Source organism: Abramis brama (genome assembly GCF_963993115.1).
Source record: "Abramis brama genome assembly, chromosome: 14".
NCBI lineage: Eukaryota > Metazoa > Chordata > Actinopteri > Cypriniformes > Leuciscidae > Abramis > Abramis brama.
In genome coordinates, this window is record NC_139976.1 from 10,401,521 (window position 1) to 10,427,522 (window position 26,002).

The window sequence follows — 26,002 nt, forward strand, 5'->3', positions numbered from 1 at the left end:
CCTATACAATCACTGACCATATTGCACACAAAAATCTGATTGGATAACTTTAGCCAACTTTCTAGCCAACTGTTGTTGGGGGTCAGAAAGCTCTCGAATTTCATGAAAAACATCTTAATTTCTGTTCTGAAGATGAACAAAGTCTTACAGGTTTGGAACGACACACAGGTGTGTCATTAATGACAGAATTTTTCCATTAACCTTTTAAATAGGTATTGATGTGGTATTGAGTATTGTGGTACAATCTATTTATGATAAAACCAGCAAATAGTTGTTCATTTTTTCTGTCAACAAAATGGTCTGTCTAAGTGGGAGGATTCTAGCCAGAATAAGATTCACTAAGGTGACTTTATGCGAAAGTCGAAACCTCGGCTGTTCAAGACTATGGTTACAGTTCTTTTTTACAATCACTAAGACACATTTCTCAATACTTAGGTCATTTTTTTCAAAACTCTTCACACTGTTCTCCTAGCCAAATTTCAACTTGACACAGCAGTTAATTTCACATTTAAAATGCACTAAAACTATCAAAACACTTCATGTATTCAGTGGTTCCTTGCCACTGTTGCCTTTGGCTTGCTCAGTTGGGGATATTTTGGGGATATTTAATTTTATTCTATCAATCAATAAATTCCACTAGAAACAAACTTTGTTGTATTATTTTATTTTAATACTGTGAAGCTGCTTTGATACAATCTGTATTGTGAAAAGCGCTATACAAATATACTTGAATATACTTGATGTACAAAATTATTCTATCCTAAGTTTTACCCTTTTGAATGGATGGTAATAAAACTGAAAGACAATTGTTTATGTATTCAGTTACATCTCATTGCTTTGATAGTATTTGATTTTTTAGATTCAGAACATGTTTCAGTTTTGTATTACTGTAGAAATGTTGCAAATTTCTGTCTTATTCATTTTTGTGCTGTGCTAGGTTTTGACTTAAATTTAACAGTTTTGAAAAGAACATGCAAAATGGCCTGTATAGTACATAACGTTTTGGTGGTGTTTGTATCCAAGTGAGAAAATAATTCATGTAATTTAAAAGTAGTAGTCATTGAATGCATTTTGTACCAAAGCAATGATAAATTATCCACAGTTTAGCCCACATAGACTGCTGTTGTGATCACTATTGGCGCTTTTCCACTGCATGGTACGGTACGGCTCGGTTCGGTACGGCTCACTTTTGGCGCATTTCCAATACTTAGCATGGTACGGTACCATGGTACGGTACGGTACGATACGGTACGGTTCCAAGCATGGTACGGTACGGTACGGCTCGCTTTAAATGGTACCACCTCTGTTGAGGTTCCAAGCGTACCGTACCGATACTAAAATGTGACGTGAAAACACTGTAGATCACTGATTGGTCAGACAGAATCATCACTACCAGCGTCATTGTATTTACGACACGAGACACTAAACCCGCTAGATTTAAATAGCCAGTAGACAACAGCCAGCGCTGTAGCGCCTGTTTTAAAAGTATTTGCTTTAAAAAAAAAAAAGAAAAAAAAAAAGAGTATAAACTTCAAAAAAAGAAATGGCTGAATCGTGGTCAGTGGACGAGGTGCAGACGTTCCTCTCGTTGGTTGCCGAGGAGTGGATGGGGAAACACGGAATGAAAAATTCGCATTTAATATGATGATATCATGGCAGTAGAGACGGCAACTATAACTATCAGTCCCACCCACTTTGAAGCGGTACTAACTGCAGTGGAAAAGCAACCAAGCTAAAGTGAACCGAACCGTGCCGTACCGAGTCGAGTCGTACCACGCAGTGGAAAAGCGAAGCGAGCCGAACCGTTCCGCGCCGAGTCGAACCGTACCGAGCCGTACCATGCAGTGGAAAAGCGCCATATGTGAAGAGTTTTGAAAAAGTGACCAAAGTATTAAAAATGTGTCCTAGCGATAGTAAAAAAACTGTAATAAACATGCTTGATTTTAAACAACTGATATTATACAAACCTGCTCCCCTCTAGACAGCTCTCCAGACAGTGTGTACAGGTCATACGGCCCCTGGGAGTCCCGCACCCCCCACCCCCCCCACACACACACTGGCCTGCATCCAGTTCACTGTCTGAGGACTTACTGTAGACCTCGGAGCATTTCAGTAACTTCAGCCTAAAATACTGACTGGCAAGCTTTCCGACCAATCAAATTAATTTCCTGTAAGAAATGCCAAAGGTGACACTTTAGAAAATGGAAGTGGACACTGCAGGGCTACACAACTATGGAGGAAGATATGGAGAGGGAGAAGAATAGCAAAGAGTGGTTCTGGGTCTTGAAAGAATGAGCAAAAATTGCCTTTCGCACTGCATCTATCTAAAAAGGCACCTATTATGGACCTTTGCTCTAGTCGATTCAAAAGAAATAAAGCGTAATATACAGGGAGCAACTGATGAGGGAAAGGCACGACACACTCACTCATTCAGAGAAAACAAACAGCCCTCTCATCTGGTCGGTCTACACATTCCTGCTGATGTTTACAAACCTACCTTACCATCCCTCTTCCTTTAAAGCAATAATTCAGCCAAAAATTTAGAATTTTGTCATTATTTACTCACTCATATGGCTTTCCTTGTTCTGTGGGACACAAAAGGATTTTTTCTTTTTCATGCAATTACAATGAATGGGCACTGGAGCATTCAAGCATCAAAATAAATGCAAAAAAATAATATATACACACACACACACACACACAATGACTAATGCAATTTATTTGAAGTCATCTAAATTCATACGATACCTTTGTCTGAGAAAAAAGATATAATGATTTGATTATAAATCGGACTGAACTGTTCAACTCACTGATTCAATGAACTGGCCATGAAGATTATGAATATAATAATTCCTCAAAAGAGAGACTAAAAAGCTTCAGAAGGCTTGAAATAAAGTGCACTAGTCATATGGACCACTTTTATAAGGATTTTCTGGTGCTTTTTGGTCATTTTTGAAGGTTTGAAGATCCACTCCTTATTCATTCCAATTGCATGAAACAAAGCAAACAGTATGTTACTAAAAATGTTTTTGTGTGTTCCACAGAAGAAGTACGTGCAGTAAATATAAGTGTTTGGAATGACATGAAGGTAAGAAAATTCATTTTTGGGCGAACTGTTCCTTTACTGTAAGTGTGTTAATGTTATGTTTCACTCTCTCTCTCACACACATAGTCTGTCTATGTCTCTATCTCTCTCTTTCTTTCGACTGTTTACCAACACACATTCTCACCCACTCATTAGTACGGCATCCTCTACCTCAGCGCTGCCTCGAACTGCCGTCTTACTCCTGGAACGAGTCACAGTGTATCCGCTGGGAAGGGAGAGACTGACAGAGCCTCACTCAAACAGCTGCGTTTCTTACAGAATTGCACCAACTCTACTGAAAGTGCAGACAGCACTGCGATGACTGGAGGTGACAAGCCAAGTGCGAGCTACAGTGAGGTACAAAAAAAAGAGATAACTCATGAATATCATAATGGGAACGAGCAGGCAAATCTGCTCAGTTTATTTGCAAGATGTAGAGTGACTGAAAAAGAAGGATTCTATAGGAACTTAGGAGGAAAACACATAAAAGAAATAAATCTAAAGGAATGAATGAAAAAACACCCTGAAGATCTTGGCAGACAAAACAAACCTTCCACATACTGTTTAGCATACTGTACTTATGTATACTTTGTGTAATTAGATGTGGGTTATTTTTATATGACTAAATTCAAAAACACTTTAAAACCCTTAAACCTAAAAATCTTAAAGGGATAGTTCACCCCCCCAAAAATGAAAAGTTGTCATTATCCACCCTTGTGTTATTCCAAACCTGTATGCTGTTATTTTTTGAAGGTTCTTTATCTAAATAATTTTTTTTTTAAATATCATAAAAGTGCAGTAGTTAATGTGACCAGTGCGCTACATTCAAAGTAATCTGAGGCACATTCAATGAATAATCACTTTCCATACAAATCAGTTGTATGAATTTTTTTAAAACTTGGAATATTGTGTCATTTAACCACTTTTTATTTTTATTTTTTTATTTTGGAACTCGCGTTTTCGGAAATCCACAATTCTCCTTTAGTTTTCCACAGAAAAAAAGAACAACAACAACATGAGGGTGAGTAAATAATAAAAATATTCCTCTACACATCTATTTCAGTGCTATAAAATCATTCATGTTTTATATAGCTATTTAAAGGAACATATAAAAAAATAAATAATTTGAGTGTGTTAAAGAAGACCAAACGTGCATACGTTTCAGGTACTAGCCAAGATAATATTGTCCTCTGCAAGTTTTACATAATTAATCTGTGTTTTGCTTGGGTCACACTGTCATGTGTCTTGGCAACAAGGACAGGAAATGCAAACAACATGCAGCCAACCAGAGACTCGATAGGCAAACCCGAGAGGAACATCCACTCTGGCTCCTGCTACGGCTTCACACGTTTGCACCTAGTTTAGCGCAAAATGAAATATTCATCCGTTAAGTGGTACAGCATTTTGCGCTTGTAGCAGCACATGAATATTTCAGACTATTATAAAAAAGGACAGAAAAAAGTCAGAGGGAGGGGTCTCGAACTGAAGGACAGGAGAAGAGCTGTGTGTGTGTGTGTACAGAACTGTTTTATGATGTCGCAGAGTGCATGGGGAGAAGTGCGTGTCAGAGCTGGGGTTTGTACAGGTGTAAAGACAGCCATTAGAAAGCTGTGCAGTTTTGTAATGGGATGAGGAGCAGATGTGACACACTTACTAAAAGCCACACACACACACACACAATACCAGCCACCCCGTAGCATATGGATGTTTACTCTCCTTGCAAACACAAGCGGGCTACAGGTTCCCGATGAATAAAACGGGAAACTAAAAATCTACATAAGTCTGCTAAACTTCATAAAGTGCCAACTCCAGAGCAGAGCTCATATGAGATGACCATGATAATATTTCCAGGACCTCCACACTTATTATCTTTATTGAATCCAACAGTTATATGGTTTTCTCGCCAGTGGCACAATAATTGACCTCAACAAACAAAAACATTTATATGCCTACTTGTTTTTCCCCCAATTTTGCGAGCACAAAAACAATTCTTTCATTCTCGCTCTCTGATCCAAAAGTGATTTGAAAAGTCACGTGATGCGCTGGCCGCTCCACGTATCCCGAGGCGGTCCAACTTCCCCCGTCCTCTCTGACCATTAAACCGCGAGCAATTAAAGCCCCTCCTCAGATAAAACCTACCTTTATTTCTCGGCCCTGCTTTCTCGGCCATAAACTACACTCATTTGGCGTCTGATTGTTGGTGGCAGCTGTTTGATGGGGTAAATAAAAATGCAGTAAATAATAGATGGCTCAGATTCTCTGTTTGTTTGGTGCCTGCGAGACGCGGTGCAGCGCAAACGCGGGCTTAGACATATATGCAGATATGCGCGTGCCGACACGCATGCAAATATGCAACCTAATACAAATGCGTCTCGGTTCAATGTTATATCTTCTGACAGTGCAGTACGCTTTGTGGAACTGCCATGGGATTCAGATCAATTACTCAAGGTATTATTTCATCTTAAAAAGAGCTTGTTTGGTTTGTGGCTTGTTTAAATGCAGAATGAATACACTTGAATGGATCCTTCTGATCCAGACAGATACATAAACACTCAGATCTGCCATATATATAACGGTGAGATGCCCAATAAATTCCTTTTGTTAGCTTCAGTGCCTAATTGATTTGGATCTGTTTAGAAAAGACGATAAAAAAGAGAGGGATTTGGTGTAAAATGGAATGGGGGGAGGCATCTGTTCCTCGGAAACTGCTCCCCGTCAGCCAAGCTCCATTACTGGGCCTATTCACCGCAGTATTAACCCTGTGTCAATGGACCTGTCCAGTCTGCAGACCCCCCCGTCCCTCACCCTCACCCTAACCGCCCAGCTGGCCAGCCCGAACCCTGCTTACCGTCCAGCACCGGTGCTTTTTTCATCCTGATAAACGCTCATTTCCTGCAGAGCGGACGTAATTCCTGAATCCCCTTTGCTTAGCTAATTTACAGCCCTGCGCAGGCAATTTTCCTCCGCGCCATATGAGGCGAGCTTCGCCTTCTCTCAATTACCGTAAATTGTCTGCGAGCGCAAGGGGCTGTGAGACATGAACCGAGAGGGCTGGAGGTGATTGGTTGGACGGGGGGTGGGTGAGGTGCTCATTTTCCTGGGGCGGGGAGGGGCGTAACGTGTCGGGCCGCGAGTCGAGTGCTGATCCGCCCAAGCATGGCCAGCGTGTTGTGGACTGTCACGCACACTGAGGTGAAGCTGATGGCTAATTTACAGATGGGCCCCCCAAACCTCCACGGTCCGTGGCCCATAGCCAGAGCCAGTGAATAGCTGACCTCTTTATAGTGTGTATGATATACGTTGCAGGTGCATGTGGGGTTATCTATTATGAATGAGACATGTATTGCTCGAAGCATTAGTAATGTATGAGCTGGGCTTTGGTGGAGCGTGGCTATGGGTCCTAGCAGCAGTCTCAGTCCCTGCCTTGCCTTCCCTATCTCTCTCTCTCTCTCTTATACACTCACACAGTGCTTCTGATAGCAGCACTAACTCATGTTACAAGCCATAGCACCTGACAGCTCCTGCACATTCAGCACCGCCTGTCCGATTTGGATGCTGGGAGTTCTGCCTCAGGGGCCACACTCTACTCTCTCAGCTCTTCTGAGGAGAAAAGAGAGGAGAGGAGGAGAGCTGCCTTGACCAGGCCCTCTCTCTCCAACTCTGCCTGTCTATATTTAATCTGTCTGACTATAACCACATCTGGATCCAAAGCCCCACCTCCTCCTGTTATTTCTGCTGGTGTCCTGCTAAATCCTACTGCTCCCGTATGAATTTCAAGCCTTTTCGACCCTAAAGTGTAGTTGTTTGTAAAGCCTGATCAGAAAGCCTATATTTATGGCAATATTTCGTTTTAGATTATAGCCCTTTTCATAAGAATATACAGCATTTTAATCACTTTTTAAATGTTCATATAAAATTACATAAATTATTATTGGAATGAAAAATATTTTTTATAAATATAGAATTTTAATATAACATTTGTTTAATAAATTAAATGATTAAATGAAAAGTAATATACATGATAATTTTTCTTTTTTTTTTCTTTTCATTGTTCTTAAATGTATATACAGTATATACAAAGTTAGTTATAATTTACATATTTTTAAACAATTGATCATTTATAATATATACATTAAATGACAAAATGGTTAAGACAATAATAAAATAATAAAGATCTATAAGCCAATTAAATATATATATGTATATAATACATTAAAAAAGTTATAATTTATATATATTTCTAAAATCGAAATAAAAAAGTGAAATGCAGGGGGCACGACATTGGAATACTTGGGCATTTCTGGATTTCACGCAGTGGCATTTATATCCCCAGTCTGTCTGTGTTCATCTGTTCACCTGGACAACACTAGGGAAAAGCACATTATATTCCACACCAATAAGCCACAAAAACCAGCTGAAAAATGTCGCCCGCTTCCATAATTGATGAAGTTAGGCGGGCTCTCAAGACTTCAGCTCTGTAGACTTGGTACAGCTCGCTCTGTACCACCACCAAACGTTTGAGAGAGTGGCGGTCCTCAACCAACAGTCTCTCTCACTCCCCCCCCCCCCCCCCCCCTCTCCTGCATTCAGATGAATTAGTAAAACTTCCATTAATAATGCAGGCATGTTTGAAGCCACAAAAACCAGAGATAGTGAGCGACTGAACAAGTGAGCATGGGTAGAGAGACCGAGGGGCACAAGAAGAAACTCGGCTTCTCTCAGATATCATGTTATAAACGTGAGAGGAAATCTCATCAAACATAATCTGTGCGGCGGCAGACCGCCGGAGAGGAGTGGTTGAAAAAGACGAGAAGGGGCTGCATGATGGAATGATTATGACAGGAGGCATCACTCAGCAGCTGTTTAGAGGGTGGAAAAGGGGCCATAAATCAATTTCACACAGATTATGACACAATGCAGAACTGCGTGAGCTCCGCGGAATTAGCTGTGCACACCGAGGATCATGTTGGGCTAAATTGATCCTTGTAAAGGGAAAAAAAGGAGAAGAACTGGCACTAGAGAGGGACAGAAAGAAAGACAGAGGGAGAGAGAGGAAGCCAGCTATGAGGCTTTAAAAGACGAGAGATTACAAGGAACAGGGTGGGAGGAACAAAAGTGAAGACAGATTACTGGAGAGAGAGAAAGAAAGATGGAGATAAAGAGGTGCGAAGAGGGAGAGTGGCAGCGGGTCGCTTCTGGTCAATGTTATTGTGGTGGTACTGACAATTGAACTGATGGGGAGAGAAACGCACGTGCCACGGGGATGCAGGAAATCATATGAATCAATCTAGAACTCGACACAAACCTACTGACACAAACATATGCAAACAGACATTGGATCCAAAGGTCTGAGATCAGTTTTCCCCCCATTTAAACTTCTCAAATTCTGCTGGAGAGTATGATAATCAGGTTTCACACAAACGTGTGGCATTTATGCAGTTCGAGTGCAGCTGTCATTAAAGCAAGTAAAGCTGAAATGTTATAAAATTCCTGTTTTTTTATTATTTTTTATTCAACCTTTCACTCAGATTGTTGTGTTGATCATATAATTAATATAGTAAAAAAAAAAATATTAAGTTGCAAAAAATGCATGTTCAGTAATGGTCTCAGACTTTTAGACCCCACTGTACATATAAAATAAATCAACACCACGTCTTAAGCATATTAAAAAAAACAGAAGTTCCCAAAGTGCAAAGACATTAGCTCAGTACATGTAAACATGTGAAACACACACACAGTCTGACATCAAATGGCAATCTGACTTGACATGACGTGCTACAACTGCAAATGTGCCCTCTATGCCAATAATTTCCCCCTTCTTAACCGACAGAAGTATCTCCAACCAAAAGACTGTACAAAGAGATCTGTGCACAACGGGAAGCTCTTGTTGTTTGGGTACGCACGTACAAAGCACATGGAAAACAGTTTTCCTGTGAACATTTCATTCATGTAATAATAATAAATAATAAAACTAGGTTGGGGTGAAGTAAATGTTAGTGGTGCTTTCCCGTGCAATGCTAGGCTGGTGTGGATGGTTGCCAGGGTGTTGTTATTTGGTAGCAAAGGTGTTCTGAGTGTTTATTTTAGCATGTTTGCTAGATAGTTGCTTACTGGCCCAATTTTTAAAAAAGCCCATCCTCAAGTCCTCTCTCCCCCATTTAGAGTAAATCTAAGAATTTTATGGCAGGTTTTGAATTTGAACTATTTTGAACATTACAGATGCTAGAATCCATTAAGATCAGAGTTGAATTTGAATTTGCAGCAGGATTTCAGTCAAAACCAACATGAAGCCCAACTACACTTATAAGAACAGACAGAACTTTAAAGACTACGAAGGGATGCGATGTTCCTTCTCAGTGTAAACAGAGGTCCTGATGGGTGGAGACCATTTCTAACAACTGGTAACTCTCCAACTCCACATGCTCTAAGAAATCCAGTGGACGCACTTGAAAGTGCATATCTCATGGTCATATTCATGATTCATTCATCTGCACACACAAATCAGTTCTTTTCTCACCCGTCAGTCCAGTTTAGAGGATGATGCTCGCTGTGTGTCATAGTATGTGAGTGGACCCCTGCTGAAGCACACAGATCATGATGATCACAGGCGTGTGATCGGAGGCCAATCGGTCCGGTAATGATGCTGATGTATCATGCCAGTAAGTACAGGAGCACAAGAAGCCCCTTAAGCAATTATGCCAGCATTAAATAATCATTACGCAACCTCATCAGGAAGCCTGCATATTCAATGCTAGGGGAGAGAGAGGGAGAGAGGAACAGCTACGTGATTTTTAGAGGAAAATGAATTTCTGGACTGATGAATATTGAGCAGTATATGACCAGGCAGGCGCTTTGATAAGGCCGTTTCTAATGAGAAATGGCCTGTTTTACACACATTTAAAGAAAGGGTGAGCCGAGAAACATACAGGCACAGAATGAAAAAGTATTCAGAGAATAAATGGCTTTGCAGAAAATGGTACATAAGGAGTGTCATCTTAAAGGTGCAGTAAGCAATTTCTGGTAAACGCCGTTGATATTTGAAATCTCCAAAACAAACACACCCCTACTCAAAAAGATCACACCCCTATGTTGATGCACAAAGATAGCACAGTAGTCCAAGTAACTAATATATTTAACTAATATTGTAACTAATAATAAATATGACATACTCAAGCAAAAGACAGCATATATAGCTATATAAAGCAACCTCGGCATTCGTTTTCAGGCCTTTTAAGGTCGCTCCAGCGCTATAAAACTCTCCGATATTAACATGGGTCCTACCTCTCACCTGATCGTAACCCTTCTTTTTAAAGTTATATTCCTCTGGCCTTTTCCTCTTTTGTATTTTCTCTGCCATCTTCTTCTAATGTCTGTCATGTGCACTGAGCTCTCTCCTCCCCCATCAAGAGTGTATACGCCCCTTACTGCTGATTGGCTACAAGTGTGTTTTGGTGCTCGATCCAAACCACTTTTCAACAGCGTTTTTTTTAAAATCGCCTACTAAACTTTTAAGCCCTTTGCTGTAAATATTTGATCCAAACCCAGTTTCGATTTCACCCTACTCAACCTGCAGGTCTCTTCACATTGCACTTTCGTCACAAACTGCATTTATCAATGCAGGAGATAAAGGCGGCTGTTTACCCCCGTAGCGATTTACGCAAAGATGCAAAATTTTTCACTTTGACTCACTTTAACTTACTTACGCAACTCAGGACAATTTTATATCATACCATTGAGAACTGTTGTGGAGTGAATCCCTGATCTAGACTTTTAGTGCTTTTACATCATATCACCATACATGTCAAAATTCAATACAACTGGATTGCCACTGAAATAAAATAAAATTACAGTGAAATTTATTTATTCACTGTTTATTTTTATCTGTCGTCAGACTGTCTGATGTTGTTGCCATAATGCATTGCTATGGTTGTGACTTGCTGCCGCAAGCTTTATGCTTTCTAACCTTAAATCTACTTTTTCTTCTTTTTAGTTGCAATTATTCTACTTATTGTACATATAAAATATAATATCTTATACCAGTAGTCCCATTTTCATTGAGACCACACAGTCTGTTAACAATGTCTGTGCATCCCTCTATACATTGGATTGATTTTAATAACTTGAAGTACTTGAAGTGTGCACCAATGTGCACTAATGTACTTGAAGTGTGCTCAATATTAAATGAATCAGGGGCACAAAAAAACTTGTACAGGACATCCCTAAACATAACTATAAACAAAACCCTAAAAAAACATCAAATCTCATGTCAGGAAATCTCAATCGTTTCTTTTTTCAAATCTTGGCGAGCTCTGAGGCCCAAAGTGCAAGCTATCTGTAGTACAGTATCAGAAGACATCAAAATGAAAAACCCTGTATGACGCTTGCACTGCACTACAAAGTGACGGGGGATGAAAATGACCTAATATTTTCGATGGAAGTGAATTAATGGATTTTCATTCTCTCTAAAGTGCTGCATGTGTAATTAAGGAGGACTGGCCAGCCGGGGGGTTCTGCGGTGCTTAGCAAACCGTGGCTGTCTCTGAATGTGACTATGCCGCAGCGCTGTACTCTGTGTGTGTGAGTACTTACATGGGTTTTAGCGTATAAGAATATGTTTATCTCAGAGCGTGCAGTGTGTGATGGAGTGTGACGCTGAGGTGAGTTGGGGTGCGTCTCCCACACGCAGCGTTACATTAATTCCACTGGTACAGATGAAGTAATATCTGGAGGGTAGTGTAATTAGTTCAAATTCAATTGGACTCAAATACTTCATTATATACCTGCCAACAACACCAGGGATTGATAGCCACAGTTTCTTTTTCAATTTCCTTTTTTTTTCTTCATTAATGGCTTGGAATTAATGGAATGACATGGTCGAGTCAGGCAATGCTAGGGGAGAACATTACAGCACCAGAGCTGTATAATGGGGTTATCGGAAAGCTTGCAAGCATTATAACTACTAGTTTATTGGTTTCATTTTTTTCATTTGCAAGTTACAAAAGTAACCAAAATTGCAACAAAATAATAAATAAATATATATAAAAAATAAATGAATAAAATATTTTTTCTGTGATTTTCTAATGTTTACAAAAAGATACTGAGGCAAGTTTTTTGAGTTCCCCCCTTAAAAAAAGCACAATGTCTCCTACATTACCCATAACCCTCTGAAACTTTCCACTTCCTTACTGTAAACCTCATATGAATCTATTTTTCAGGCTCGGACCATTTAAGATACATATTAAAGATATACATTCTAACAACAATAGTGCAAATCATAACACATTAATCATTTTTTTTTCTTTTTTTTTTGTCAGTTCTGCCATGACGATGTCTTACTTCATACAACACACTTGCATCAGGACTGTGAATGCAACTGTAAAGACACTTCACACAAACACATTCATATAAACTAATGCCCCAACCTCAACGCTGTTGTCTTATTGAAATATTTGTTCGCACGGCTCAGTGGCCTTTAATCTTCCAGGGATCCGATTTTATATTTGTCTTCTGTGGATTTACTCCCTAACTCTGCCTCTGTTTACCCAGTGTAATTGACAAGCCACTTAGAGGAATGGGAAAAGCAAAGTGGGGCGGCATGCCCTGTGCATCAGCATGCCTCCTCCAGTCTGTCAATGTGTGACTGTATGTTTGTTTAGTATCTGCTATACTTGTCTAAAAACACTTGCTTGATGCACAGGGGACATCAGTTCTCTCTCGTTCTCTCTCTCTCTCTCTCTCTCTCTGCTGTCTGTTGACCTGTGGCTGACACAATCAGCTTGTCACTGCATGTAATAAAGGAAGGAGATATTCTGAACTTCCTGCTTCTACTTTTAGTATTTGTAGGGCGCTGAATATGTTTGCCGGCCTTCAGATGCCAATTACTTGACAGAAGTTGACAAGTTAATGAGAACATAAATGTCAAATTCGGTGAGTTGGTGTGACGGAAATGCAATACCGGATACATTTTTCAAATTTAATGTCACAGTCTTTAATTAGAAAAACATGTTATTTCAGGTTTTTGTGATAAAAGTTTAAAGTTCATTCAGATGACGCTATGGATCAATACATAAAGTGGATTTATACAGCAGCCCAAAAACGCATTTGGACACTTAAAATGTATCAATTTCATCACATTCAATGCAAAATATGATTTAAAAATATCATCAAAACATTTGCAAACAATAAAGATAGCTTTGCAATAACTTTTAACTAAGATTATTTTTATGAAGTAAAAATAATAAAAAATATATTATGTAATTAAGTTGAATATATATACAGTACATAATAATAAAAAATATGGGACCACTGTATACTTTTTTTTTTTTTTTTTTTGGTAAATAACCAGCAAACAAAATGCCCTGTGTTTGTGGAGGAGTGCAGTGTGGCGCAGCGCAAATAAATAAAACAGAAGCTATTCTTTTTCCGTTCACAAAATGCTCCGGTTATTTGTTGCCATCTGCCCCGTAGATGAAAGGTTAAAGTTACAAAGAGGGTCTGATGTTGCATGCAGGTTTTAGTGCCAGCCTTGGAATGAGCTTTTGACATCTTGCAACAACAGTTCAATACCCATCCAGGGGAGCCTCCATCACCCGTGTTTGACGGGGGAGCAGGCAAAAAGACGAGCCTTGGCACCTGGTGTCTGGAAACCCTGTGACTGTTCTCAGCTGGGGGGAGGAGTTCTGGCTGATGTAAAAGCTATCTTTGATCTGAATAAAAAGCTGAAGGCTCTGGAAGGGTGCACTTTGCCATTATTCATGGGAACTTCAAAGCCTTCGTAATTAAATTGGAAGAACACCTAACAAAGAAACAGCCACAACGGAGGGAGAGAGAGAGAGAGAAAGAATAGGAAAAAAGAAGGAGAATAAATACTGGCGCCGAAGCGAAACCATGTCGAGCAATGTCTGGAAAGATCCTGAGGGATGTTGGGAAGTGGTGCAACCCCAGAGCACAGATGGATCTGGAGGTGGATCTAGGCAAATCACATCATCTACCCCTCCGCCCTCTGCAGGAACGCCACAGGCTAGCGCACGGCCTGCTATGATGAGGCTGACCACCGTCTACCTGCATTTGTTCTACCTGACTGGTCTGTGAGGGCTGCAACCTGCTAGATACCCCCTTTATGCCCCTAAAATTACCTCCAATCCATCATCTATCCCAGATATGACCTAATCGATAGGTGGGCTCCCGCTGCTGCCAATGTCAGGGATTTTTTTTTCCTCCGTCAGAAGTTCTGTAAAGGTAGGAGTGAGGTCGGAAAAGTGCCGGGGAAAGTGCTGAGTCGCCTTGAGCCCACAGACTTTATTCATCTTATCAAATTACAGCCACCTCAATAACCATCTCATGGGACTCGAGACTGAAGAACAAGATTTCTCAATATTTCCTGCTCTGCTTGATTTCATTGTTTTTTTCTGACGAATGGTGAACACAGAGTGCATGAATGTTGAAAGGTGGCGAAAGAGGACGCTGATTCACTAAAGCCGTCATCTACAACCGCAAACAAATTTCATCATCATTAATAAACTCAGTTCTGGATTGAGAAGATTCACAAGCAGTGGTCATTAAAAGTATATGTTTGAGTGTAAAAATTATATTTAGAAATTTTAGAAATTTGTCACTAAATAAAGTTACAATTACAATCCAATTACAAATTACATATATAATGATAATTAGCTACAACTAAATAAGTATTAACTACAGTAATAACATAATTGTAATTTTCTATCTATCCATCCATCCATCCATCCATCCATCCATCCATCCATCCATCCATCCATCCATCCATCCATCCATCCATCCATCTATCTATCTATCTATCTATCTATCTATCTATCTATCTATCTATCTATCTATCTATCTATCTATCTATCTATCTATCTATCTAATCCATCCATCCATCCATCTATCACATCACACATCATGATACAAAACCAACATGTTCCAAAATGAAATTAACCCATATTAGGAAGTGTCTAAACAATTCTGTACATCTTTATTCATATGCAAAATTTGTTGCATATTTGTCACATTTTTCCTCACAATTTACTTTTTTTTCCAAACTATCCTACTTTTAAGTTAAAAATATTTTAACTGCTACTTTTAACACCTGCTAATTAAAAAACAAAATTACAATGACAATATCTACTGGTACATGAACCATTTTTTTCTCTCATTTATTTAAATATACTGTAGAAAGCAAAACTGTTCATATTTAAGGAGTTACAGCATTTCAGCCTGATCTGACCTTTCAAGTTGATTTAGTCATATTAAATATTTATGACTTGAATAAAACCAGCTCAATTGCTACCACAAACCACATTTTTAGGTTATTTTTTTTTTATTTTTTTTTTTATAGAAATACGTAAATATTTTCACATTCATAAAACCGTTTGCTGTTCTGTCACTCCATAATTTGCAAGGATACTGGCAAATGGCATCAGAAAAGCCTCTACTTGGCCTCATATACGAGATTGAAGGCACTCTGAGCTGGTTCCCTCAAGTTCAGTGTGAACGGCTCGAGCGATTAGAGTAATTACTTATGACAGAACACGCAGAGCAGCTAGCATCCAAAACATCCCTCTGCCCGGCCTGTTTTCATTACACCACATCTCACTCACACTCACAAAACTAGTGATCAACCTCAACAGCAATCATCTTAATTTATAATTATCCCAATTAATGTATGCAAATGGGGTTAATTCAAACTTATTGAAACCGTTTCGAAAAGCTGTGCTATCAGCGAGCAGCTCCATCAATTAACATCAATATTTGTCTTGCTTTTATTATTTAATTTTCCCATGGTAATGGCCACAATTAGCAGTAATTAAGAGCTTCCGTATGTGAGAGGAACCGAGCTGTTGATTAGAAGCGAATTGAAAGGTGCCAAATCTAGATCCCTCCCTTCCAGCTCCTCCATCCTCAGGGAAAAAAAATGGGCAAAGAGAGAAAAAAGAACATTTAATCAAGATTTTCAAAATGGAGCAACATGAAACTGATCTACCGCCGTGTGAGAAAAAGAAATACACATACTGACAGCAAAGATTTCTACAGTCTGTCGAGAGTATCAAAAGAAAAAAAAGAGGGTGATTAGTTTTGAACGTAATGGCTAGGTGCTGCAATGCATGCTGGACAAAGTTTTCTATGACATGTATACAAAATGGAGTTTCAACAATCAATTTGCAGCAGTCACAAAGGAGGCGATATGTCAGCGCACATTTCATTAAATTTTCCGCTTTCTTTCTTTCTCTATGGTACGCAATGAAAGGCTCTGTTAATCAGAGGCATATGTTGGATTATTTATTGCAAGCATGATAATGTCATTATTGTGCATGCGGGGCCACAGGGACCGACTCACTTTTGCTGTGTGGGTGTGGAACAGCATGCAGATAATGCATTCAGCAGAATTACACTAATACCAGCAAACATAAAAATAAGTCGAACAAAAATCTAAATAATTTCTGCTAGCTGGCCCTGTAGGTAAATACTACTGTGCCTAACAGCAGGTAGAGACCTGAACGAAATGAAAATTGCAATTAGAGAAGAATTGATTAACAGACAGCCCTGTATTAAACTATGCTTGACTAAGCTATACATAATTCACTAGCCGTGTTACTGAGCTTTGCTTTAGTATTGGATTGAAAATGGCTGCAGGGTTTATGTAGCGCTAATTGTTCAGCAGGTGAGCGTCAGCGCTAACAACACTGTATTAGCCTTCAGAACACTGGAAATGAACTCATTCATTTACAGACCACAAGAGTACAGGCTAGCTAACTAAAAAACGTGTTGTAAACATGAAACTGTCAGCAATTAGGTCTAGGAATATGAAAAACACATCACCCGACTGAGGTTAAAGGCTACTGAACTTTAAATGTCAACAACAAATGTCCGTCGCTAAGGAACAATTTCTACGCCATCGGTGTCGGAATATTGTCGCGTTTGACAGCTGACTGATGTGCGCGGAGAACGCTAAGGTAATTACAGAGGGGATCCACATCACTAGTACCATCTAACTACCATAACCTTCTGAATGTCAGGTTGAAGACCTCGTCGTACCGTCTACGATCCCAGCGTCGGAGGACCTCCTGCAGACACTACATGTACGAAGTGAGGCACGCTAATTAAAAACACGTTTTCACGCTAACCTTTAAAACGCTAACCCCTGCTTTAATGGCCTTTAGATAACGTGGTACTTGTGCTATCAGGGCTGCGCACCTATGTCGATCCTCGCCTCACCTTTACATAGCTCTCTTTCAATTAGAGATAGCGAGAAGGAGAGCGAGAGAAGGGGGAGAGAGATGACTAGCGTCTCATTTTTATGTGAGCGGAGACTTGAGGGGAGCTGTCTATAGGCCCTTAATTTACGGCGGAGCAAAAGTGGCTAAGCAGATGGAGACAGATACAGTGGGACACGAACTTCTCGTACACACACACACAGACACGCGCATGCAGCTTCTGTCGTAAATTATGCTGAGCAGTGGAGAATTTATGGGGCACAAATATCTCAGTACCAGCCTATCATTTCCTAAGCACTGTCAGTGTAATTCTTTCCTTGCCTGTCTAAACACACAGATAAAGCCGGTCTTGACTACAGCAGAGACTGAGAAGAGACAGATAGACATGGTTAGGGATAGGGAGGTGGCGGAGAGGGAAAAAAAAGAGCCGAAGGAAGTGTCATATGTTCGCTATAGCACGCTAAAGTGGGCATTTAAATTCAAATATCACATATGCAGCTGCGATGCATTACTGTCGACATGTTTGTTTAAAGGTATATTCCGGATTCAGTGCAAGGTAAGCTCAACAGCACTTGTGGCATAATGTTGACTACCACCAATTAATCCTCCTTTTCTTTAGTGAAGCACTAACAATGGAAGTGAATGGGGCCAATCTGTTTAAAGGAGTAGTTCACTTTAAAATGAAAATTCTGTCATCATATACTCACCCTCATGTTGTTTCAAACCTGTATGAATTTCTTTCTTCTACTGAACACAAAGGAAGATATTTAGAAGAATGTCAGTAACCAGACAGTTTTTGGGTCCCATTGACTTCCATAGTATATTTTTTTCCTACTATGGAAGTCAATGGGACCCAAAAACTGCCTGATTACTGATATTCTTCTAAATATCTTCCTTTGTGTTCAGCAGAAGAAAGAAATTCATACAGGTTTGAAACAACATGAGGGTGAGTATATGATGACAGAATTTTCATTTTAAAGTGAACTACTCCTTTAACGTTAAAAACTCAACAAGCTACTTTCAATAGTACAACCACAAGATAATAACAACACATTAACATAATTTTACGACCACATAAGGGATGAAAACAACTTTACAGCTCATATAATACACAAGTTTTAACAGAAGAATTAATATACGCTAACTTTCAAACGTATGGGGTGTTTAAGATCTTTCTTTTAGAATGATATTAATACTTTTATTCATCAAGCATGATCACAAGTAACAGTAAACACAAACTAATGTTAATTCTGAATTCTGATTTCAGATGCTGTTATTTTGAACTTTGTATTCATCAAAGAATCCTGAAAAAGGTATCAACATTTCCACAAAAAACCTAAACCGGTTTTCAACATTGATAATAGCAAGAAATGTTGTTTGAGCACCAAATCAGCATTTTAGAATGATTACTGAAGGATCATGTGGCTGGAGTAATGATGCGTAAAATGCATTTTAAAATTAATTCAAATAGTTACTTTAAATTGCAATAATATTTCACAACATTTCTGTTTTTACTGTAGTTTTGATTAAATACATGCATTCTTAGTGAGCATTAGGGATTTCTTTAGAAAAATCTTACTGACCGCAAAGTTTTTAACAGTAGTATGAGTGCTTTTATAAAATTATAAGCTTTATATTTATGCTTTTAAATCCTTAAAAATTGGACCTATTTACTTCCATTTGTAAATGCCTCACCATAACCTTGTTTGTCAACATTATTTCACAAATGCTGCCAATTGAACCCAGTATATTCCTTCAAGAATGTGCATAACAACACTTTAGAAAGCAGAAAAACAAGTAAGCAAACAAACTTTTAAGTATTCTTCTCATATGTATCAAAGACTCCAAGGATGCCAAAGGGTCCGTACACCCAATAAAAAGAGTCTCGCTCAACAAACTAGGTATGGCTGAGAGAAAAGTGAAAGTTTTGAACCAGTACAGCAAAGATATAGCAAAGGAGATGAAGGGGCAGCATTATAAATTCAGCTCTAACTTCATGATGTGAGAGATACACTTCAGGTGAACCAGAGCTAAGAAGTCCTGGCCATGAGCAGCGTGCAAAGAAGAATAAATGGCATCCAATTTATCCAGCTATTCTCCTCTTGCTCGCAATGGAGCTGAAGTACTTTGCGTGTCTGCTAAGGAAATGAAACACTGCTAATTAGCTCGTCTTGGAGGCGCAACACAGAGGAGACTGCAGTTGGTTCGCCTCAAAAAGTCGTTCAGTCGAGCTGATCTGGGGGAGGATGATCAGAACAGGCCGTCTCGGTGAGGATAGTGATCTCTAAGCTGCGTAAGTGATTACAAGAAACATAAATAAAACATAAAATGGAGAATGAATGAGTTTGAATACTGAACTTAAAAATGTAGTATTTCTAAATGCAGTATATTAATGCTCAAATGTCATGTAGAATAAATTTGACAATTTAACTTTGAAATACATTTTTCAATAATGTAACAGTTCTTAATTTAACCAAATTAATCCATAAAATAGCTTTATTTATTATTTTTTTATTTAATTTTAGCTACACATTTAATATTGTAAATGCTTGAATTCACCTCTCCTCCATGTGAAGAAAAGTTTAGTGGTTCACCCTCGTCTGTTTGTCCCTTCTCTGACTGTACAGTTTGCATGAATAAAAGACATTAGCAACTGGAATATGCTTTTAAAGATGCACTTTTATCTTTTATAAGAAGTTGCACTGACATGACAGACACACAAAACTAAATCACTTTGTAAGTCGCTCTTCATGAGAACGATTACGCTAAATGGCGCACATATTAATTATTCGTGATGCATGCATCGGTCAGTAACAGCCTCAGCTACACAGAGACTGGATTTAGTGACACACAATAGGTGAATAACACCTACAGTATGTGTGCACGAATTGATCTGCGCACCACATCTGCACTGATACACAGATAACTATCTATACACTCCAGCCTGAAGTCTTCTATGCATCAGAGGGTCTTCAGAGATTTATTAAGACCTACCCAATGGATCTAGAAGACCCTGGAGGACCCAACCTTTCCATAATTCTCACCTCTGGGGATAACCGTGGTGCAGAGCCAGTGGCGGCCCAGCGTGCATTGCAGCAAAGCACAGAAACATCAATACCGATGCACACTCTGAACACTGGGGCATGTGGGGAACATCACACCATCTGCAGAGTTACAGAGATCTAATGCAGACACGCTCACACACATGCCACAGCTCTGATGTTTCTCTCTTAATTCCACTCAAAGCAGATACAGCAACATGATGGTTTTGATTAGGTGTCGTTTTGAAACTCATATACTGTATATTAGACTAGTAATCAATTCTGATTTAAAACCTGTGGATTTTTTAAAACAGCAATCATCAATTGTATCGGCACAATCAACAAAAAAGTTTATTTGCATTTTGTTTACATAAATGTGACTGATCATATTTGGTTTGTAGATTATGATCTAACTATCTATATATAGGTAACTGAATAGAATCTACAAAACAAATGTGAACATATCAAATAATCAAATTGAAGTGTTATTTAAAAATAAACCATTGAGTTTAAGTTTTTATTTTAGTAACAATGATATAATATGTACTACTACAAATAAGTTTAATAATCTGAGAAGCAGATATGCACCTATGGGCATTTCATTACTAAATATAAAAATGTTTAACATGATTAAACAATTAAATGGAGATATCTGAAGCGTTAACTCAAATGGTTAATTATCAGCTCACAACATTTTACTCTCTCAACAAGCTTAGAGTAAAATGACTAATTTCTCTTGTGCGCCCAATTATGGCGGAAGATAAATATGGGGATGGCTAAGTAGATGCCGATGCGGTGGCCTAATAAATAACAATACAATGCATCATTAACACTAGGGCACAGTGAAGGAGAGGACTTTGGTGAATTAGCTGCATGAACTAAAAAAATGCAGTGTGAAAATAAACTTTTTTGTTGATTGTGCCAATTCGAATGAAAAGCCCAAGAAAATAATTACACCTCTGATTCAATCACCAGCAGAGACCACAGATACGCATTACAAACATTACTACAGAATTCTCTCGAGTGCTGAATTCATTGTGTTTTTGGAATCCGCAGGTTTTACTTCAGAAAGTAGATCTGTGGAATTGGTTAGCGTCAAACTTGAATGTGATGATCCAAACAATGACATAAAAAAAAAAAAAAAAAAAAAATTCACCACTAATGCACACTTCATTTCTATGCATACAAAATATATTCCTTTAATTTAAGATTGAAGGGATGACAAGACAGAGACATATGTTGGAAATGTACTGTAATCAATAATTTAGTGGAGCTGATAGAAACGATATTTTAATGAGATCCAGAGCACTTCACATAACAGAGAAAACCTATGAAGAGATTTCCATTTAGTATTAATATGAAAATGCTATGTTCACTTTACATCAATGCAGAGCAATCAATGCTTCTCTGGGGAAAACACTCGCCTTGTTGTGTGTGTGTGTGTGTGTGTGTTTACAGACGTTTAAATATGTGTGTGTTGCACCACTGCGCTACGATGCTGACAGAGCACGTACCTATTTCCTATAATAACCTGCTTTAAATCTCATGTATGCACACACAAAAAAAGGTCTTTCTAGCGGGATTCTAATCAGTAAAACTAATTTTGTACAAAGTGACATAAAAGAATCCCTTGAACTTAAAACAAAACTTGCATTTCTATTTAAAGCACAATCCCACCTGAACGACCAGCTCATTAATTTGATCTTATCAAATGTGTTTAAGAGTAGAAACAGGCTAACTACAATACCGTTAGCAAAACAATTACCTATTGATACGCAGTATTGATACAACCGGCTATACAGATTTATCCTCATTGCAGCTGTCGTTTAGATGGCGTTAATTTGCACTTACTGTTTCTAGACAAACCAGAAAGAATACGAGACTATTTGAAGCTAACATCTGCTTTAGTGCAGTGGACATCAACTGATCCGTATTCCCCGGGGTTTCACTTCCATTTCCAACCCATTATGTCATCGGTTATTGACAAGCGAGTGTGTACTCGGTTACACTCATAGCGAGAGTTTGAGTGTGTCCAGTTTGCACGCACACCCGGTGAATGTGTGTATTAAAATATCTGATCATTGTTAGCAGGGGTTGATGTCACTCAGCAGGACATCTTCAGGGGGGAATGAGCTCCGACTATCTCTCCTGTGCAGCACAGAAAAAGAAACGGCTTCAACCACTCCCTTACATTTCTTTGACTCTCCTTTCTGCTCGCACTAGCCCACCCGTCCAATTATATCTCATTGTGGCAGAGCATTCAAATCCCTCTCAATCCCCTCTCATTCATGGATTTCATTTTCCCACACCTTCCTCTTCCTCTCCTTAATGTTTCCACCCTTGTTATTCCATCTACCTCTACTCTGGCTGTTTTCAAAGCTGGCTTTATTCCCCTCTGTAGCTCCAGACATGCGTGAGACCACCTGCAGCAGAGCAGGTGAAGCTTTTGTGCTGACAATTCAACATGTGAAATACACACAAGCACTCGCCATCCTCCCCCCCCAATACAGTACGTAACGTGTGTGTATTTTGGAGTTACACTTGCAAAATGACTTCGACCGCTGCTAGAAATGACTAAAAACTCACAAGAGAATAAGCTTCTAATATTCAGCTCCATGGCTCAGGAGAAAATCATACAATAGCGAGAATTGTTTAACTATCCTGAGCATGGGTAAAGATTTTCGGTCCTCCAGGGAGGGAGAGATGCTTGCACAAGCAGATTTACTGCTCCGTATTGACTCAAGACTTGAGAACCAGCCTCTGCCGCAATAAAAGGAGAGGGAGGGAATCTTATCCAGCCAAATTTAAATTAAATGTAGATAGAGGTCACGTTTGCTAAAATAAAAAAAAGAGTGAAGAATGTAATGGAGAATTTTTTTTTTTTCTTCATATCTGTGAGGACCTTTTTTTTTTTTTAAACACTCACTTGACATCACTGTCTGACAATTATTATTTTATTTTCAATGGCAGACTGTATAAAACGACAGTGGTTTGTTGTATAAATGAGGTTATAGAACAAGCTACTGAACTAGAAACACGTTATGCCTCTGCAATTTTTTTGTTCTGCAACTCCACGCAGTGTTAAAACACCGTTTGCTAAAATATATATTTTTTTTAAATAACCTGCGTGATGCTATGGCTGAAACTTTTGCTATTACACAGAAAACAAAAGCTGTCTGGATCCCTAGCTAATTCCTAATCCAATGAAAACAGTAACGCAACTAAATAGCATTTACCAGCACTTGTGCATGCAGACAGCGGCCAGCACACACACACGAGCACAAACACACACACGGGTGCATGACACACAAATGAACTTCACAGACATGCTGTACAATGTGGAAATCAAGAACGAATAGGTGCCGAGCATTTTAATATTAATTAATAAAAATAAAAAAAAATCTGAAATAATTATCTACATGAAAAAAGAATGAAGTGTTTTATATGCTTAAAAATTTACATACATACACATTAAATTACATTAGACTTGTTTATAACTGTAAAATGAGTAAGTTTACTTTTTCTAAAACACACTTTCTTTTCACTATATTGTTTATGAAGCACATAAAACAGTTTCCTTTATTTTTTTTGTACATACGCTGCAGTCTAAGATGAGGCACAGGTGAGGAATACGACACAAAAGAACGAAGACAAAAAAGCGAAGAAACAAATCTTGTTACAATTCACAATCTACAAGATGTGACGTGCCGTATGTGGCTACCATTTCAGCAGGTGAATAAAAGCAAAAAAAAAAAAAAAAAAAAGGAATAATGAATGGGATCCTGTAGAATCCCTGAGGGTGTGATAACTCTTTCTGAATCTGTCTGTATTATTTGGGAGTGAGTCATACTAAATTTGATAGATGAGACCCAGTCTGATTCTTTCATTCTTTTTTTTGAAACTCTCGCATCAACCGACTTTGGAAAAAAAAAACTGAAATCGCTGAAACAAAACACTAATATTGAAACCAAAACAAACCCCTGCTAGCATCTCGACTGCGACGAGCCCGATTTGACAGATATTTGAGAGACGTTTCTCACAGCTAATCAATTACGGGTGTACACAAAAACAAGCCCTGACATCTTGTCGATGACATCTGTTCAAAATCAGATGAGGAATTATGAGGATGCTCAAACGCGCAAGCATTTACAGGATGAATTCTTAAATATGCCTTATTTGTATGCACAGACACACATGTACACACACAGCGAACGGCGTTGGGACAGCAGAGGCCCGGACAGCTGGTGTTGTGTGTGTGTTTGCCAGGACAGCGACTGTTAAGGTGATGAGTGAGGAGCGATTTGGTAGCAGCATGAGGCAGGTTATCTCTCAACAGCCTTATCATTCTTTATATCTGAGCAATAACACACCATCTAGAGGAAAGCAGCAGCCTGCCATCGCACACACCACCCGTAGTAAAGCACACACACGGCCAAAAACAATCACCGCAGCCCCTAACGTGCCACCCAATTTCCAAGCACCTTCAGATAAGTCAGCCAACCCACATTTACTAGAACGGACTAATTCAGTGACATCTGTCCACGTTCAGTCAGTAGCTAACAAAAAAAAGAAAAAAGAAAAGAGACACAGACTCACACAACTTCTGAAACAGAGAGCACTTATCAAACAATAAGAATGTCAATACAACTGATACGGTCAAACTTAACTACAGTCGTGGGTTTCTGAAAACCTTCAAGAGTGAATTCTTGAAAGAAAAACACAGTTTTAACAGAGGAAGCGATGTGTGATTTACTCCAGATAAAAATGTGTGTAACATACATATACACACAAACACACACACACACACGTATATTATATATATATATATATATATATATATATATATATATATGTATGTATGTATATATATATATACACACACACACACACACACACACACATATATACATATACATATATATATATTACATGTACAAAAAAGTGAAAATTAAAAACATTGAAAATATATTTAAATTATAAAAACATCTAGAGAGAAACAAATATAATAAAACACTATTGCTAATTACGAAACCAACAAACAAAAAAAGACACTTAAAAAATTAAAATGGAAAAAAAAACATGCTCAAAAAAGTTTGTATAGTATATGGAACAAAAACAGTATACAAAACTGACACTGCAAAAAGTCACAGCATGAATGAAAAGATGAGAACAGAGAAGGGATGACCCCTGCCGAGGGCTTTGAGGGAGGAGGTACATGAGGAGGAGGGGGTGAACACAATGCTAGCACGTGTCATCCGCAAGTAGCAGAAGAAGAAGAAGAAGGAGAAGAAGAAGAAGAAGAAGAAGAAGGAAGAGCAAGACGGAGGGATGGGGATTGCCTTACCTCGGGTAGGTAGAGGAACGCAGGGGGACACTGGAGAGAGTGAGTTAGCATCCCTGAGCCGGAGAGCAGAAGACAGCCTGTGTTGGCCATTGAGCACAGCATGTGGTAGCGGGACGTTTTGCGCATTAAGCTGGGAGATCCTCTCTCTCTATCTCTCCCTCTCCCTCTCTCTCTCTCTCTCTCTCTCTGAAACCTTCACTCTGCCTCTACTCCTTCTTTTTTCTTCTTTGTTTAGTGCAGAAGTCTTTTTGATTCTATCTGGCTCTTTTGCTGTTCTTTCTCTGGACTGTTTCTTTCTCTCAGC

General features: G+C 38.9%; 1 protein-coding gene across 7 annotated transcripts in view; it reads right to left on the reverse strand.

The window, feature by feature from the left end:
* The window catches only part of rbfox3a (RNA binding fox-1 homolog 3a), a gene marked incomplete at its 3' end in the record, with an annotated part of 340,149 nt that overhangs the window by 79,250 nt on the left and 234,897 nt on the right, over positions 1-26,002 (reverse strand). Inside the window, exon 1 of one of the 7 annotated variants that reach the window (XM_084135432.1) lies at positions 25,699-25,941. The exons of 4 other annotated variants lie outside the window; for them this stretch is intronic. In XM_084135432.1, the coding sequence (XP_083991558.1) occupies positions 25,699-25,824 (126 nt within the window). In that variant the 5' untranslated portion in view covers positions 25,825-25,941. Of the gene's footprint in view, positions 1-25,698; positions 25,945-26,002 lie in introns of those variants that run through there. 2 more of the 7 variants (XM_084135435.1, XM_084135437.1) reach the window with 2 other exon arrangements.